This window comes from Sparus aurata, chromosome 5 (assembly GCF_900880675.1).
Source record: "Sparus aurata chromosome 5, fSpaAur1.1, whole genome shotgun sequence".
Taxonomy (NCBI): Eukaryota; Metazoa; Chordata; class Actinopteri; order Spariformes; family Sparidae; genus Sparus; species Sparus aurata.
The window spans coordinates 18,697,737-18,713,742 of NC_044191.1; the positions used below are offsets into that span (position 1 = coordinate 18,697,737).

Genomic DNA, 16,006 nt, shown 5'->3' on the forward strand with positions numbered 1-16,006 from the left:
ATGTATAAATAATAATACAAAATAAAAAGAAATAAATACCTGACTAATCAAGCTACCTTATCAAATTGATGATGGGAGATGAGAAAATTGTAAGCGCTCTTGTGAGATGCCACTCGTCAAAGAGTAAAGCCTAAAAGCTTTGGGAAACAACGAACCTACCGACAGCTCTTAAGGTCACTAATGTAAACTCTCTATACATAAACAAAATGTTTATGAATGTCAGTTTGTTGACGATGCTGAACTTGTAACATCCCAGTTAGTCCATATTCCAGCCAGACAACACTTTTCACAGCCCATTTTTCAACATTAAAGGGGCCGTATGGAGGAATTTAAGAGATATCTACTGGAGATGGTGTAAACACTGATACGCCCCGAGCTACCAGTCTGGACCACAAACTGCATGGCTAACTAGCTAACAGAAGCAACAATCAGCAGAAGTTAGCGGTAACTCTGATACGCTTTCCCCTTTTTAAGTATGAATTTGACCGGTGGCCAATTCTTACATATTGCGGCTTCAACTTATACATGACGGAGTCCGACAGATACTGTCTCTGTGTGTTTTGAATGTCAAGAAATGCATCACCGCCTGCATAACTCTGAAACATGCATTTCTGACAAAATTTGCTTGATTACACGTTTAATCTCTGATAAATTGTGATGTGATTGCTAAGAAGAGTTCTCAGTGTGACTTTCACATTGAAGCTGAAGCAGTTAGCGCTGGCTAATGTAGGTTAGTGACTGTGATGACCTGCTTCATTGCCCACAGGCTCTTCAGTAAGTGAGCTGTGGCTCTTGATCACATATCCTGCAGGATGTGTAGTTCGGGTAGATCCCCACGGATGCAACACACCTCGGTACATATGGTTGCATCCATTACACAAGCTGGCTGTGTGAAGTCACTTCCAACTCAAATAAGTAATCACCCTCACCCTCCTTAAACCCTCCCCAAACGCTCTGTAAAAACACACAGATCAACACACACTCATGTGCTCCAAGCTGCTCTCAAGGAAAAACTGACAATATCAAGAAGCCCTACGTTACTAAATAAAGGGTTAAGAATAGCTCACTTAAATATGTGTAGTTCAAGGAAATAAATACAGGATACTTCACACACATGTACATAATATGGGACATTTAAACAGGTGAGACAACATAAGACAACAATGAATAACTGTGTAGAGACAAGGAAGTGTTACCCTTTTCTTTCTTTTATGGAAAAATATCACTGTATGTGAATCTGAAGAGATACCTGATAGTACCTGTCATTCTTTTAAGACATCTGAAGGACTTTTTTATAATCCTCCCATGTAGAACTGGGCGATATAGAGAGCAATAAATTACAAAAGAATGTTTGAAGTCATAGTTCAATGTATTTATAATAAATAAGAGTACTTAAACATGGTCCTGGTTTTCTGCTAAATTTATGACATTGATGGAGAGAAAGATCCATTTTGATTTATTCTTAAACACAGGATTTGTGTTGCTTTATTGATGACATCGTATCTCTAAGAGATGGCATAATTATGTAGTGATATCTATTGAACTTGTCAGATTTTAAATGATTGTGTTGTTTTCTCTCAGTGTTTGCAAATATATTGTTAAGTCTTATGGATTTCTCATCTTCTGTCATGTTTTTTTTATTCTTTCGTTGAATGTTGTAAATACATTAAGTGGATCCCAGAAGGAGTAGCTACTGTTGTTGTTACAGTAGCTAACAGGGATCTGAGTAAACACACAAACACACGCACACATGCTCTCCTCAAGGGATATCCAGAAAAAGGGGAACACACACATACACACACTTACGCTCCTAAAAGGATATCCAGAAAGGGGACATAAGTAAAGCCTGCCAGAAAAAGGGCTCCCACCTAAAAACATTCCTGTAGTACAGGCCGTGTTTTCCTTACCCCAACAAATTTACACAGTTGTTAGTGATGGCCCGGGATTCCTCCTGAAGCACAGCCCACCAATAATAAACAGTATGGCAGCTGACACCACAAGACACCTGCACAGCTCCCTGACACTGCAGGATTGTTCCCAGGGAGTGGGGGGGTTGGTGTGGGCAGAGGTGGGCTGGAGAATGGAGGGAGGAGGGGTCCATGGGGGCTGGTGGTGTGTGTGTGGGTGGGGGGTGGTTTCTCTAAAAGCAGTCAGTGTTGTACACAGGTTAGTCACTGCTGGTGTTAGCTGGTGACAAACATACATAAGTGACTTGAAACAGCTTTGTAGAGATATTCGGTCATAAACATGTTTTACAGCTTCACTTTCTCACTCTGACTGACGCATGGACATTATAATTGGTTTGATCTGAATTATGAATGTGTAGTGTTAAACATCTTGTCTTATCTGCACTTCCCCGACAAAAGAGCTGAGACAGAATAGAACATACACGTTATAAAATTCCTGAAACGTCTCAACAGTTAATTCGATTAGCCAATTAACAGAAAGTTAATCGACAAATGTGTTTAAACGTCCGATGTGTAGGATTTAGCCTCACCTAGTGGTGTGGTTGCAGGTTGCAACTGACAGAATAGCCCCCGTCTCAGCCAACAGTGACTGCTACTGCAAAGAAACAGGAGAGGCTCTCTCTAAAGCCAGTGTTTGGGGTGCCGTTTAGCTCAGTGGGTAGAGCGGGTGTCCCATGTACAGAGGCTTTGTCCTCGCTGCAGTGGTCCCTTTGCTGCAGGTCACTCCCCCTCTCTCTCCACCTGTTTCCTGTCACGTCTTGAGCTGTTCTATCAATTAAAAGCCAAAAGGCCAACAAAATATTTCAGAAAAAAAAGCCAGCATTTGTCTGTCCACTCCTGTAGAAAGATGGCAGTATAACATGTTGGACTTTGCGCAAAAGGTTATGGATAAGCAATCATTTTAAGGTTACAAAAACAAAACAATTTGTTTCTTAATTATTGTATATAAAATTAATATTATTTTAAATTTCTGCCAATAAATCCCCCTTAATCCGCAAACTGGACCTTTAGGTAATTTATTGAGCAAAACTGCCACACAGTTGCTGGTTCCTTTTTTTACAATGTGAAAACTTTATCATTATATTACTGTCAATTTCAATGAGTTTGGAACATTTTCTGCTCAGAGAAAAAGGAAAGTGATTATTTGAGAATACAAAAAATAATTAGTTGGAGCCATATACACAATGGCACAGTACAGGAAACATAATGCTTTATTATGGACAGCATTGCAACATTTGTACTATAATATCAAGAAGTAGATGTTAAGCAAATGTCAGTAAGCTTAATATAATTTGCCTTCGGTTTGGTTTCGTATCATTTGACAAAATCACATCTTTGTGTTTTTGTACAGTAACCAAAACAGACCCTTTTTCAATACTTAGCTTTTGGAAATGTACTGCAAATGTGTTTTTCTACATCACAGTTTTCAAAGTGCCATTTAGCTCAGTTGGCAGAGTGTGCGTCCCATGTGCTGAGGCTCTGCATCGGACCTGGGTTCGACTCCCGGCCTGGGTCCCTTTGCTGCGTGTCACTCCCCCTCTCTCTCCCCCTGTTGCCTGTCATATCTTCAGCTGACCTACCAATAAAGCCATAAAGAGGCCAAAAAATATATATATATTGTGATATTAGAAATTTTACTTGTAACCATACAGTATAGACTCTATACTGTTTATACTATAGAGGTTCAACACCCCTCCCCTAGTTCACTCTCTTTAGGCATTCTGCCTTTTTGTGTGATACACACCACACAAACAAACGCACTCACTCTCTCACTCACTCAGAAATACACTCCTCTTGCCACAGGAAGTCAGGTGGTCCATCCTTTGTGTCCCCACCTGTAGGACATTGTCAAAGCACAAAAGAGGGGCACAGTACGTGTCAGCCTTCTGTCAGCTTCTGTTTGACTTGAATTTGTAAATCCCTCTCTTTCAGCCGTGGGGCTTTGAAAGATTAGCCAAAGGTCTGTGGAGTAGTTCACATCTGTGTAGGTTTGACTTATTGTCAAGGGGCAGGGGATCTCTGCGCAGCTTTCACAGACCACAATAATTACGATTGTCAACACTGTTCAAGTTTCACTGTTTTCTGAGCGCACAAACATGTTCATGGTGGATTTTTTTGGAGGGTGGGGTACCAAGGAAGATTTGGGAGGCTTTGTTGTGTTAATTAACTGGACAGATCGTGGATTTAAAGGAAACTCCTGCTCTACTGTTTCTTTACCGGTTTATCCAACCTTTATCTTAAGGTCACTGGTGTTTTCCTTCAGCCAGCTGAAATTTCAACCATGAACACACACAAAAAAAGGAGCAAACTGAATATTGAGTATCACAAAGAGCCAGAATCTCTACCTGGAACCTGGGCAGCGCTCAGCTTCCACTAACCAGACTGGTGTTTGCCATAAAGCGGGGGGCCTCTCACTCGCTGCCCTGTGAGGTCACAGCACCTGTTCTTGGTAATTGCTGCCAGGTGACGTAAGACCTCCACTTGTTTTCCATGATGTAAGGTGGAGGTCCCCCAGCTCCCTCCAACACAGAGGCTGGAAAGTCATGTTGGTTGTTTGCAGTAAATAAGCATGTCAGGCTCCATCGTTTTTTCCCACAGTTCCCTGGAAAGAAATCAACTTTGGCTTACCTGTCGAAGGCGAGTGAGGAGAACAAAACTTAATCTTGCCCTTTATCGAGGAAGTTTCCATTACTCTTCTAAACTGTGTTGCACAATGAATAAGGCTAATCATTTTTGTGATACATGTTCTGTTTTTTCCAAGAAGCAGATGGCAAAAGACCAGAACTTAAAAGATTTTTCATCTTCATTTTATGTTTTTCTGCAGCTCTGAAAAGTCTTTCAAACAAGAAAAGACATGGAGCAAAACTGTGTTAACGGCATGATTAATACATACAATAATTCCACTGTAATGTGACTTTAGTCTAATTATTTTTAGATTTGGTGGATATTCGTTTATTTTGAATACCATTGTACTAGGGATGGAGCAGTTTCTTACAACCCGTATTTACATTTTATTATTTTATTCAAAATCTGAAAAGAAATCCCATGACAAAGTACTGTGTAAATGTAAAATGTTATCAGTGCTGGCATATTTAGCAAACTGGCCTTTTTGATTGATGTATCCCTCATAGACGAGTTGAACTGATATTTTTATCGCCACTACCCAAATGTTACTCGCCTCCTTTTCCTTTGCCTTGTCCACCTGATGATATCTTTTCAAGGCTGGCTGCAGGAGGACAGAAGCCAGTAGATAGGGTATCTGGTCCAGGCCTCCAGCCAGCTGTGAACCTGATAGCATCTGTTTTAAACGTTTGAGAGGCAGAGAGAAAGGAGCCCTCTTTTCTTCTGAGCTCTGGAGCGCTAGTTATCTCACGCCTTTTTAGTAAAGGGATCCACAGATGGCCCGTGTCCTGACAGTTATACAAATGTGATATCACGAGCTGAGGTATTCACTTGGGTCCACTTACTGTGTTACTGTAGGCCGATAAGTGGGACTCATTCAGGCTCAGAGTAAACAAGAGAAGTAAGACACAAAAAGAGTCCTCTTTTTTTCTCAGAAACAAAGAAAAGCTTTTTATCCTTGGCAGACAAAACAACCTCTTCACACCTGAGCGTGTCTTCTGTTTGTAGTTCTTCTCATCCATTGTCATCGTGTGTTATCTAAACCATCAAATCGACATGAAAAGATCATTTCATGTCTTGCTGTCACCTGAGGGGATCTGGACAACTTGCCTTTCATTGGCTTTGTCTTGATGCGATGACAAAGCCATTTGTCATCCTTATTTTTCAGGTTATGTCTGGCTTGAGCACACTTCAAAGTATTGAGCAGCCGGATGACTGTCTTTAGATTTATGTGTTTTGTTTACGTTGGAGAATCCGAGCAGTGTTGAGTTCTAATCAGAAATCTGTGTTTGGGTTATAGACAGCCAACCTGTCGCCTTCACATCCAGTGGTTTCCCTGTCTTTCCTTTATTTGATAAATGTTTTCCCTAGGTAGCAATTGTAGAGAGCGAGATGTCTGACCTGTTTCAAACAGGGGCTGTGCAGTTCGTGGCAGGTGTCTTAACCCCTCAGGTAATTTTTGGCTGTTGTATTCATATTTTGAGCCTTTTTTGCCAAACAAAAATGTAATTGTTTTTTGTTGCATTTAACAAAATACTACTCAGGTTCTTGGGTCTGAGTGTCCATACCTTGTTATCAGATGTGCTCATAGGGTACATCACAGTGATAGTCATAGATGTCTGCCAGCCCCTTTTGAAGCTGGTTTATTGAAAAAAAAAAAAAAGAGGTTTGGATGTGGGTCCGATTGAGGTCTCGTCCAAAGACCTCCACATCAAAGCACATCTTCATGTGGTTTTACATGTGATTACAAAGGCGAGTGAGTCGGCGATTGTTAAATCAAGGCGATTGATTGGTCGTAATGAGAGTAGTGAAAATGTTCAGAAGAATGAAATAATCATGGATATGCTTTCCACTTTTTTCTGTCTGACTTAAGTCAGGAAAGATCAGTTTAATATAGTACTGTACCTACGGCAAAATCATTCTCATGTTCAGTCCACATTGCCTGCATGAGCAGCGTGTGACTGCTGCATTGCTAAACTGCTACAACTATGTGTATGCTGCACCACTATCTTTCTACATGGAGTTAGCCTTTGAAAATGATCAATTGATGACGTGATTTTCCTTTACCCTCATTGAAAGAGGGAGCACAGGAAAAATACTGCCTCTCACCTGTCTTGTTTATTCTTTTCATGTATGTGACATATTCTACATATATAGATTGAAAGTGTAGTGCAACGCTGGTATAATGATGATATGACTGTCCACGGCTTGTTTTCAGGTCTATTTTTCCTGATAACATCATGCCTGACAGGAAAAAATAGCTCCAAACCTCCTGGTGACGCACCTCTGCAGCTTCACGCCGCGCTGCTCACGCTGGCTGTGTGGCAATTTGGATTCCTACGTTCCGATTACATTGAGGCTGAAACTATGAAAGGATGCCTTAAATTGTGATACATCCATCACTCCACTCTAAATCCTTTAAATGTGGAAGGTTATTGCTTTTATCACTGTTTTAAGGACCCTGTTGGGGCCTCTGTCTTTACCTGACTTCCACCCTTTTCACACAACTTACAGTGTGAAGTTTAAGCTCAGGATTGCACACTTCATGTCATTTCAAGCTAAATTCTTGCCTGGACTGTAGGAGTGAATTGAGACTCTAGTTACTGTAAGTCGAAGGATTCAGCTTGAGTCCCACGCACTTATCTGAGCAGGATATTCTGTAGACGGCCCATCTCGGTGAGCTGAGGCCATCGCAGCATTAGCTGGGGTCGTTTGTGATTTGGACCTGATTCAAAGTATAACACGAGCCTCTGTATTTCAAAGTGGGAGGATTTGAAACAGATCCCCTCTATCTGTCCACTTTTAACAAGTTACATTGGCCTTTCTGGCTTTTACTCAGGAGAGGCTTGATGGCCATGATTATTTACACAGAGGGTTTCCTTCTTTTTCTCTCTTTTTTTTGTTACAGTCGGTCATTTTCATAAGGGATCATAATACTGTTGGACAGGAAGTGTCTGGCTATATAGACTACGCCCACAGACTCAAGACCCAAGATTTTGAACCATACTTCAGCGGAAAGAAGAGGCTCATGCCAGGACGCTCGGATTTATGGTAAGTCTCCTTCCATTGTAGCATGTCCACGTTGGTCGGGGAGGCCTTTACTCGAGTGGGATTTGACAAGGTTTGAAGGGTAAGGAAATCTTATTATCCAGAATTAAAGACTCAGGTTGACGTGAGAGAGCAATAGGCTCAGAAGGAGCCGTGCAAAGGGCCAAAATAGTTAGTATGTACAGCACCAGCCCTTGTGGCCTCAGCATAGATGTGGAATAAATGCATAATTCTAAAGGAAAGCTGGGAAGAGCTGCCAAAGTGTTGAACCTGTCTGAACAAGTAGGCTTAAACCATGAGATTGTGATCTTTTCATGTTCTGCACATTTGTCATCACAGATAAATTTAATAGATTTTATGGCCATGGGAGGCCTCGAGGTTACAGTGACAACTGAAGATACAATTATAAGATAAAGATAAACAAATTGATTGATTTACTTTTGGAGGCCCTGGAAATGTATTTACGTGACTGACTTTATGTGCTTCTATATGAACACACTAGCATGTGCTTTTCTTGTGATTTCAAATTTCTGTATTTGTGTTTTTGTCTGTGTTCTTCTTGCTAATCTGAAGTGGGATGCTTTTGAAAATTGTTTATGTTTTATGTGCAAGGTGCAATATGTAAGATTTTTAAATCTTCGAAAACATTTTAAAATGAACATAAAATTATCAGGAGCTATTTCTACTTCATGAGGTCTTTGTATTGTGTTGTAGAGATACCTACTGAAGTTAGCATGCTAACTAGCTAGCCACAACCTGTCCAGTCCACAGTTCCTCTGCTGGCAGTGAAAAGTTAGAATTGCAATGTTGGAGAAAAATACCGTGATCTGTCCCTTTATGTCAACCCAAAATTTAATGAGGTCCCTAACGGGCTAGACCCATCCTCCATCCAAGTTTCGCTGAAATCTATTCAGTAGTTTTTGTTTAATCCTGCTCACAAACCAATCAACCAACAAACAAAAGGGCGCAAAACATCTCCTCTGCGGCAGAAATAATTGTCAGTTTTAGCACTAATGAGGTGTTTTTCTGTGTGATTTCAAACACAGGTGTTGCGTGGTTTGTCTGAAAAGCCTTTTAGTTGCAAAATGCTCAGCTATATTCATCAGGTAGTTCAGGTAGACTTTGAAAACTACAAGCATCTACAAAAATCTGTAGAAAATTTAACACATGGGTGCTTTGAATTTGAAAACTAATTCTTCTGTTGCTTTAAATGGCATATTTATCCATGATACATCATGTACTGTATGTTGAACAACTACATTCATCAGTGCCAATCGCACAGTTCCAGGCCAAACCACAAGTGAACTGCTGACCTTACAGTTGTAAGCTAAAGTCTAGTCTGTATCCCTCGTGGTGCAGGTGACATCTTTATAATTCGGTGTCTGTCAGGAGAGCTGTGTACATAGCGAGCTGTCAGCAAATTACTGGAGCCAGAACCATTCCCACATTCCACATGCTCGTGCATAGTAACATATTACTAACATTTCAGATACGTGCGAGAAATCTCCTGAGGACAACCACAACTACTCAAGGGGTGAAGGAGAGTGTCTATGACACGATTATTTTCAGAGTTCAGCCAAATTACATGCCCCCTCGATAACCTCACTGAACATGGTCCCTAATGTCCTGATGTGGACAGTTTCTGAAGGTAAATGTTGTTTTATCCATGATCCGGATGTGATTTTCTCAGTTTAAACCATCATCCCTGGCGCCTTGAGCTTTTACTCTGCAGCTTAAATCAGAGCCAAATCACGAGTCACATTTTATGACAGAGGCCACTGGGGTGAACATTACGATCATGGATGTTGTAAACAGATCCCCAGTTTGACCATACCGTTTAAGTATTTGGAAGTGAAGTGATATACAGTGTACCTGAAATGACCATTATCATTGTTCATGGCAATGTAAAAAACTGCTTGTCAGTGCGACTAAAATAAGTGCAGTAAGGTCAAAGTACAGTAGCTCACTTGAAGCACTTTCTCTCAAAAAAGCAGTGGTTTAGGTAGCATGTTTAAACTGGATGTAGGTACAGACAGCCCAGCCCAAACTAGAAAAGAGTACGGATGTAAAATAAATAAAACTGAATTTTCCTGCAGATTTAACAAGAAGGTGCAACTAGTAGCTTTTTTCTGGGCCGGTCACATGCTGGCTCTATCAGCGGATGGAGTTTGTCATTCTCCATGATAGCTGCTTACTTTGCGAAACAGCTGGATTTGTAAGATCGCGTGAATCTCGTGAATCAAACTTGATAGGCTTCAAGCTATGTAGTTTGTATTTGTAGTTTAGATTTGACATCCGGCAAAGAGGCATTTGAGAACAATTGCGGCTCCTCAATAAATTAGTAAAGCTGCTGCTATAGCATCAGTTATAACAGAACTGGAGAGTTTATTCACTTGAAAGAAGAGCAAAGAATGGCTTTTCTCGAAGATAAGATGTTTTCATTCTTCTCTCGACTGGCTTCGGTTAGCATTTGATTAACCACTACGTCACGTAGTGTGCTGATCTTATTGGTTGAAGTTAGCCCATAATACATGGTGATTTGCCAGAGATGGTGGTGGTGATTTTCCAATCACCATGAAAGGATATTTTAAAGTTGCCTGCCCTTTATAAGAAACAGTTTCTAAGGATGGCTTCCCAGTTGGTGCTATGTAACAAATCATCAGATATGTCAGGTTCCACAGCTGCATCCTCTGATGAAAAATATGAGATGCAATTAAAAGCTCCAGAAATGCAAAAATAATAGTTTTTTTCGTTGAAACTAGTGTTTCCATGGTCAAGAATGAATGTTCATGAGAGCACTTAATGTTTTTTTAGCTTACTATATTGTCGCAAAAGTGATTGCTGGCGTGTTTTTGCAGCCCTTGTTTATTCACCACCAATGTAGCTCCAGCTTGTTAGCAACAAACATAACCACCACCCAGTCATAAAGTCTTGGGGTGAGCGCAAATGTTTGGGTCATGCAAAACATTTTCAGCGCATATTCACACTCATTTGTGCCATTATTAATGTCAGTTAATGTAGATATTCTGTTATTTATCAACCGTTCTAAGAAGTTTCAAGGCCGAAATATCCATGTTGATATTAAAAATGTGGTACATTCAGTTTGCAGAAGAGGGTTTGCTGTGACAGCATTCAGGGGACAACAAGAGTGACAGTCTGTGTTTTATTTTTGGAAGTGGTTTTCCCTTTCTTTGAAACCGAAGTGTCAGACATACGAAGCTTTGTTGTTTTATTTATCCATTTCTCACCATGTGTTCTGACACACAACCCCTCTCGTGGCCTTGAACTCGGCCTCCTCTCTGGCAAGTGGAAGCCCTAACAAGCTGTAGGTGTGAGTCATCGAGCGAGCATGCCTGGAGGTATTGCCTGCTCCCTAATGATGCTTTTATGAGGCTTTCCCCCTACACAGGTCTCCCTGCCCTCCCTCCATCTGACATCTGACTTCCCTCTCCCCCTCTCCTTCTCTTTTTTCACGCACTATAACTCCACTTGATCAGATTTACTCTTCTCCAACTTTTCTAACCTTGCATTCTAAGCTTTGCTACCTCTCCCCTTCCCCTCCCCACCTCCTATGTCATCCTCCACCCCTAACCCACACCCTCCCACCCACCCCCCCTTTTTTTCATCTCTGTCGGGAACAATAACACCCAGTGTGGTTGCCTCTAAGAGGGAGCAGATGCTGGAGCTGCTGCCCACTCAGTGCACTAAACCTCCCACCGCAAGACTCTGAATCCTGTCCCTCCTCCTCCTCCACAGCCACAAAGAACACAGAGCAGCGACACCAGCGCCAGCTCTGGCCTCCACCTCCCACCTCCAGCAAGGCAGGGTGGCTAGGTTCACGTACACAGTCTGCAGTGTCTTGAGGGGGAAAAAAAGCAGTGGCAGAGTACGTCCTTGGAGCAAAGTATGAGAATTTAAAAGACAAAGAAAAATAAAAAATGGTTGGAGGTGTAATAACTCTCTACAAACAACTTTTGAAGTCTTCCCTCCATTATTTCCTGCCTCATTTCTCAATTCCAACCTGAAATATGTGTCATTATGGACCATATCAAAATGCAGTTTGTATTGATTTCAAAACATGAACTGTAGGTTGTTTTCTTGGGACAGTTAATTTTCACTTATTTCATTTATAGATCTCAGTTCGATCATTTCTTCCAGGAGAAAACGTACACATTTTATCATCAGGTTAAAGGGGCACTTTAATATCAACAATACTTATGAGTTAATAATACAAACTCCGGAATATTTATTTTTTCTGTTACTGAATAAACAAACTGTTCTCAGAGAAAAATAAGTTCCAGAACACTGTTTGAAGCTTAAAAGGTGGCAGGGTCCGCCAAAGTAAAACAGTATGAAATTGTGTTGTCCATTAAGGTCAGTTTATTTATTCAGTTTATTCAGTTAGGAAAACGAAGAGAGTCTGTGTGCCGTCTCTTTGAATGAAGATTTCTAACCCAAAACTACAGAGTTCACCTTCAAATCTCAATCACATATTTTGAAGTATTTTTCAGTTTTTTACAGGACATTCTCAGTCACCTCTAGGATCTTTGCGTTTGCGTTGGCTCTATAGGTGCAGCAAGGAGCAAAAATGAGTCGAACACTGGGCTTGATTTATTTTAGCAGGCACACTGGGTGGGTGGGTCATATAAACATCATTTGTAAAGGCATATGTTGTAAGCCTCTGACCTCCTTGGAAACCTGGTTAAAGTAAATCAAGCACAGCATATTCCTTGTTGCATCTGCAGAGAGTTAACATCTAAGAAGCGGTTAATAAGACAAAACCGCATTACAATAGAAGCAATATTGGTAAAAATGTTAATAAAACTGCACTTTTACTGTGAAACGTTTGTTAACACTGAAATTAAGTGATGGTAACTGATAAGAATTTGCAAAAATCACAAACATATGGATGACTGTGGCTTTATGAGACTATATAACTGCCTCTGAGAGACAATAACTTTCAGAGACACATGTGAAACTGGTCTGTTTTAGTTGCTGTAACTTCGGGGCAAAGTGGGTGAAGCCTTTTAAATAACTTTAATCAAAATATGACACTGATACTGCACATTCAGGATAAAAAAAAACTGTTCAACATATACAATATCACAGATTTAAAGGTTAAATCTCCATTACTTTTTGCTGAGAGCTTCCAACACACACACACACACACACATAAATATACACACACTAAAGTCCTGACCCTCATCTAATTATCCCACAGATCTGCAGCTCTGTGCACCCAGCTTCCTGCCACTCCAGATGTGCCTACAGCATCTCTGATGTCTATTTAATGTTCCCCAGCAAAGTGACCATCTGTTTATGCACTCTGGCTGTTCCCCTCCTTCCCCTCTCTATCTCTCTCCCTCTTCACTCCCTGTGTTTAGTGAAGACTTTTAAGAGGCTGGGCAACATCTGACATACATGGACCTAATTGATTCTCTTCCTCTTGAAATTGTTACAGTGTGTTTTGTGTCAAGGTACCATTCACCAAGTAGACGCGTTTCCAGTATCTTCTTAACTGCATGATACATTGGTTTTCATCTCAAGTAAGCAGTGCCATGCCTTTTCTTTACTCGATGAATCTTTCTTATTTAAACAACTTTTTTTTAAAGCTGGATCAGATCAAACTTTCCGGCACACTCGCTCTTCCCTGCATGCACTTGGCAAGAGACTGAATGATTGAACTTGAAGGATCCGCTCTCTTGAAACACAGCGCATGCCTCCTCCAAAGCCAAAACCATATTGCCTCCGCGCTCTGCCTCTGCAATGCACCTGTGTGTCTGGCTTCATTTTCTGCTGTAAAAATATTTGCACTGCTGTCCTATTTTATTAACTTTTAATACAAAAGAGAAATGTTCCAGCTCTGAAGGTGATTTGGGGGCCCAGCCTTAAGCATTGTGTTCGAGCTTTAATGGGGGGGATTCTGCCGCAGTACAATTTGCCGGCCTGATGAATATTTGCTGGTAAGCTGGAACATCTTATGTCATGTGTTGTGATCTTCACACATGGTGCACCAACACTTCACTGGCTGGTCCCTCAGGGTTAAATCCAATCGGACTGTTTGTTCTCAGTGCTGATGGTGTTTGGATTGTGTTTGACAGATTAACTCAGTGTTCCACCAGCGGTATGATCATCAGAGACCTTCTGCCAAGTTCGATGGGCTGGTCTGTCCATGTAAAATGGCCCAAACTCTTATCGGTGATCAAAAAATTGATTTTTGGTTTCATACCAGACTGATCAGTTGTCGTTAGTGAGCGTTTTTGGAATATGAGTGAAGATATTCACTGTCGCCTTTTAGCCCCTCTGTACAAACAGAGATTGACCCCTGGCCTTCCTCAGTCAGGGTGCCATAAGCCTCTAGAGCTCCAGTCAAATGGAACATGGGATAACACCCAGTTGTGTCACCGCATTATGTAATGGCTCTGGTCTACGTCTGTGTGCATGTCGATCTGCTCAAAAACCTGATGGCAAGGGAAACATCTTAACATATGCAAAATGGTATCACACTGAACGTATGCCCTCACATGGGCCTTAATGTGAAATAATATTCAAGATTAACTATCAATATTGATAAAGTAAAGTGAGTGTCTTCTTGAAAGGCTGACAATAGCGAGAAAAATGTGCATAACAAGTTGCTTGACTCCCAGGTGACATCTCCACCAACAGTCTAAAATCCAAAGGTAGTAGGTAATAGGTAGTTTACAGTGACTTAAAAATAACCCCAGAACGTTTGGTAGTTTTAATTAAATTAGTGAAACAACTCAAATTGTTAAGTGTAACTGAGGAAAATGTGTTGTTTCCATCTGACCTATTATAGTGTACACACTAGTCTTTGTATGATGTAATTTGATCTGATATTCAGTTTTTTTTTCTTTTATCTCTGATGTCTCCTCTCAACAACATAAAAATGGACTCAAGATTTCACAATTCATACTTCCCTAAATGCAAATATGAAGAATTTCTATATTAATATTTAAAATGAACATGAAGAAAATTCCGTCATGAAATTAATAATAATGAGAAGGCGTGATTAAGCGGGTGGTTGTAAATATGGTTTTGTTAATGGGGTTGTCAACTGGTCATGGCCCATCTGTGATTTGTCATTGGATCAGACCCATGACACCCCCAGAAGGCTTAACAGTAAATTCAACCCATTACACTCTGCCTCTCAACACTTAAGAGGCCTTTTGTGATTTACACTGGAAACATTAACTTCAGAGACAGTTTCTGGACTTGTATTCTTCAGCTGCTACAGAAAAAACAGTTGAACGAATACACATGCTAGGTATTTGCTCTTTTATGATATATATCATCCAGCGCAGAGAGTCCAGCTCCTCTGAGCCCTGTAATGAGACTGTTGACATTACCCTGGAAAATGACCGCCTGGAGATAACAATGGAGCTAAGCACGGTAACTATGGAAAGTGAAAGGACACAGTGCACGTGTCAAACAGCCATGGTAAATGCATAGGGAACCAGGAACCGGTGCTGGGAGCACCGTCATTGTTTCCACCAAATCCAGGTTCTCACACTTTTACTGGTCCATGTGTCTGGGTGTGGTGCCATCCAGCTGCCGGAGCTTTCTTTGTGACCAAATGTACACCGACCATGCAGTTAGTTGCCCTGGTGACAGTTCATAGGGGACAGTGAGGGAGGTGGGTCCAATAAACACATTCAAGTAACATATGAACAAAATTCTCAGCATTGCTTCAAAAATATTTTTTTCACACTTTCGTCAGTCCTTTTCATGTTCAGTGTTAAAATATCTCACATCTGTCCCATTTCTCTAGCAAAAGTAAGCGGTTCACCATGGAATAAAAGTGGTCGACCAAAAAAATGTTAATTGTCACATGGCATTTCGGTATAAATAGTCACTGAAACACTGTCAGATCTAATTTACAAAGAGAAGAAGTATACACATGTCTCAAAGCAAGTCTCAGACAATGTAATTTTCCCTGGAGTTTTAGGGCAAAAACCTCAATTTGTATTTCAAAATTGGGGCATTGCAGCAGGCTATTCTGAACCTGCTTTACGCAGCTCTGTTGGCAACATGGAAAAAAATGCCAGACCTCTCGTCCTATCGTAACCTTATAATTTTATGCTTCACTGTATTTCCCCACACAGTTTGGACTGTTCAGAGGCGTCCAGTTCACGTGTTTCCTGCAAAGAAAGATTACTTTGAAATCTAGAAGGAGATATTTGATAGATATCTGAGACATCAGATGGTACCTACAAAGTCACATGTTCCCAAATTCATTGTTTCATTGTTCCGAAATATAGTAGAGCCAACTAAAAATAGACAATACGCATAAAATCTTCCAACATAGTGCATGTGTTTCTCTGCCACACTATCATCAGTTACTGTGATGA

At 40.8% G+C, this 16,006-nt stretch overlaps 1 protein-coding gene across 3 annotated transcripts in view; it reads left to right on the plus strand.

The window, feature by feature from the left end:
- The window catches only part of cfap299 (cilia and flagella associated protein 299), a 97,457-nt gene that overhangs the window by 52,825 nt on the left and 28,626 nt on the right, over positions 1 to 16,006 (plus strand). For 2 of the 3 annotated variants that reach the window (XM_030417806.1, XM_030417805.1), the window contains exon 4: positions 7,498 to 7,640. In XM_030417806.1, coding sequence (XP_030273666.1) covers positions 7,498 to 7,640 — 143 coding nt within the window. Of the gene's footprint in view, positions 1 to 7,497; positions 7,641 to 11,393; positions 11,609 to 16,006 lie in introns of those variants that run through there. The other variant, XM_030417807.1, reaches the window with a different exon arrangement.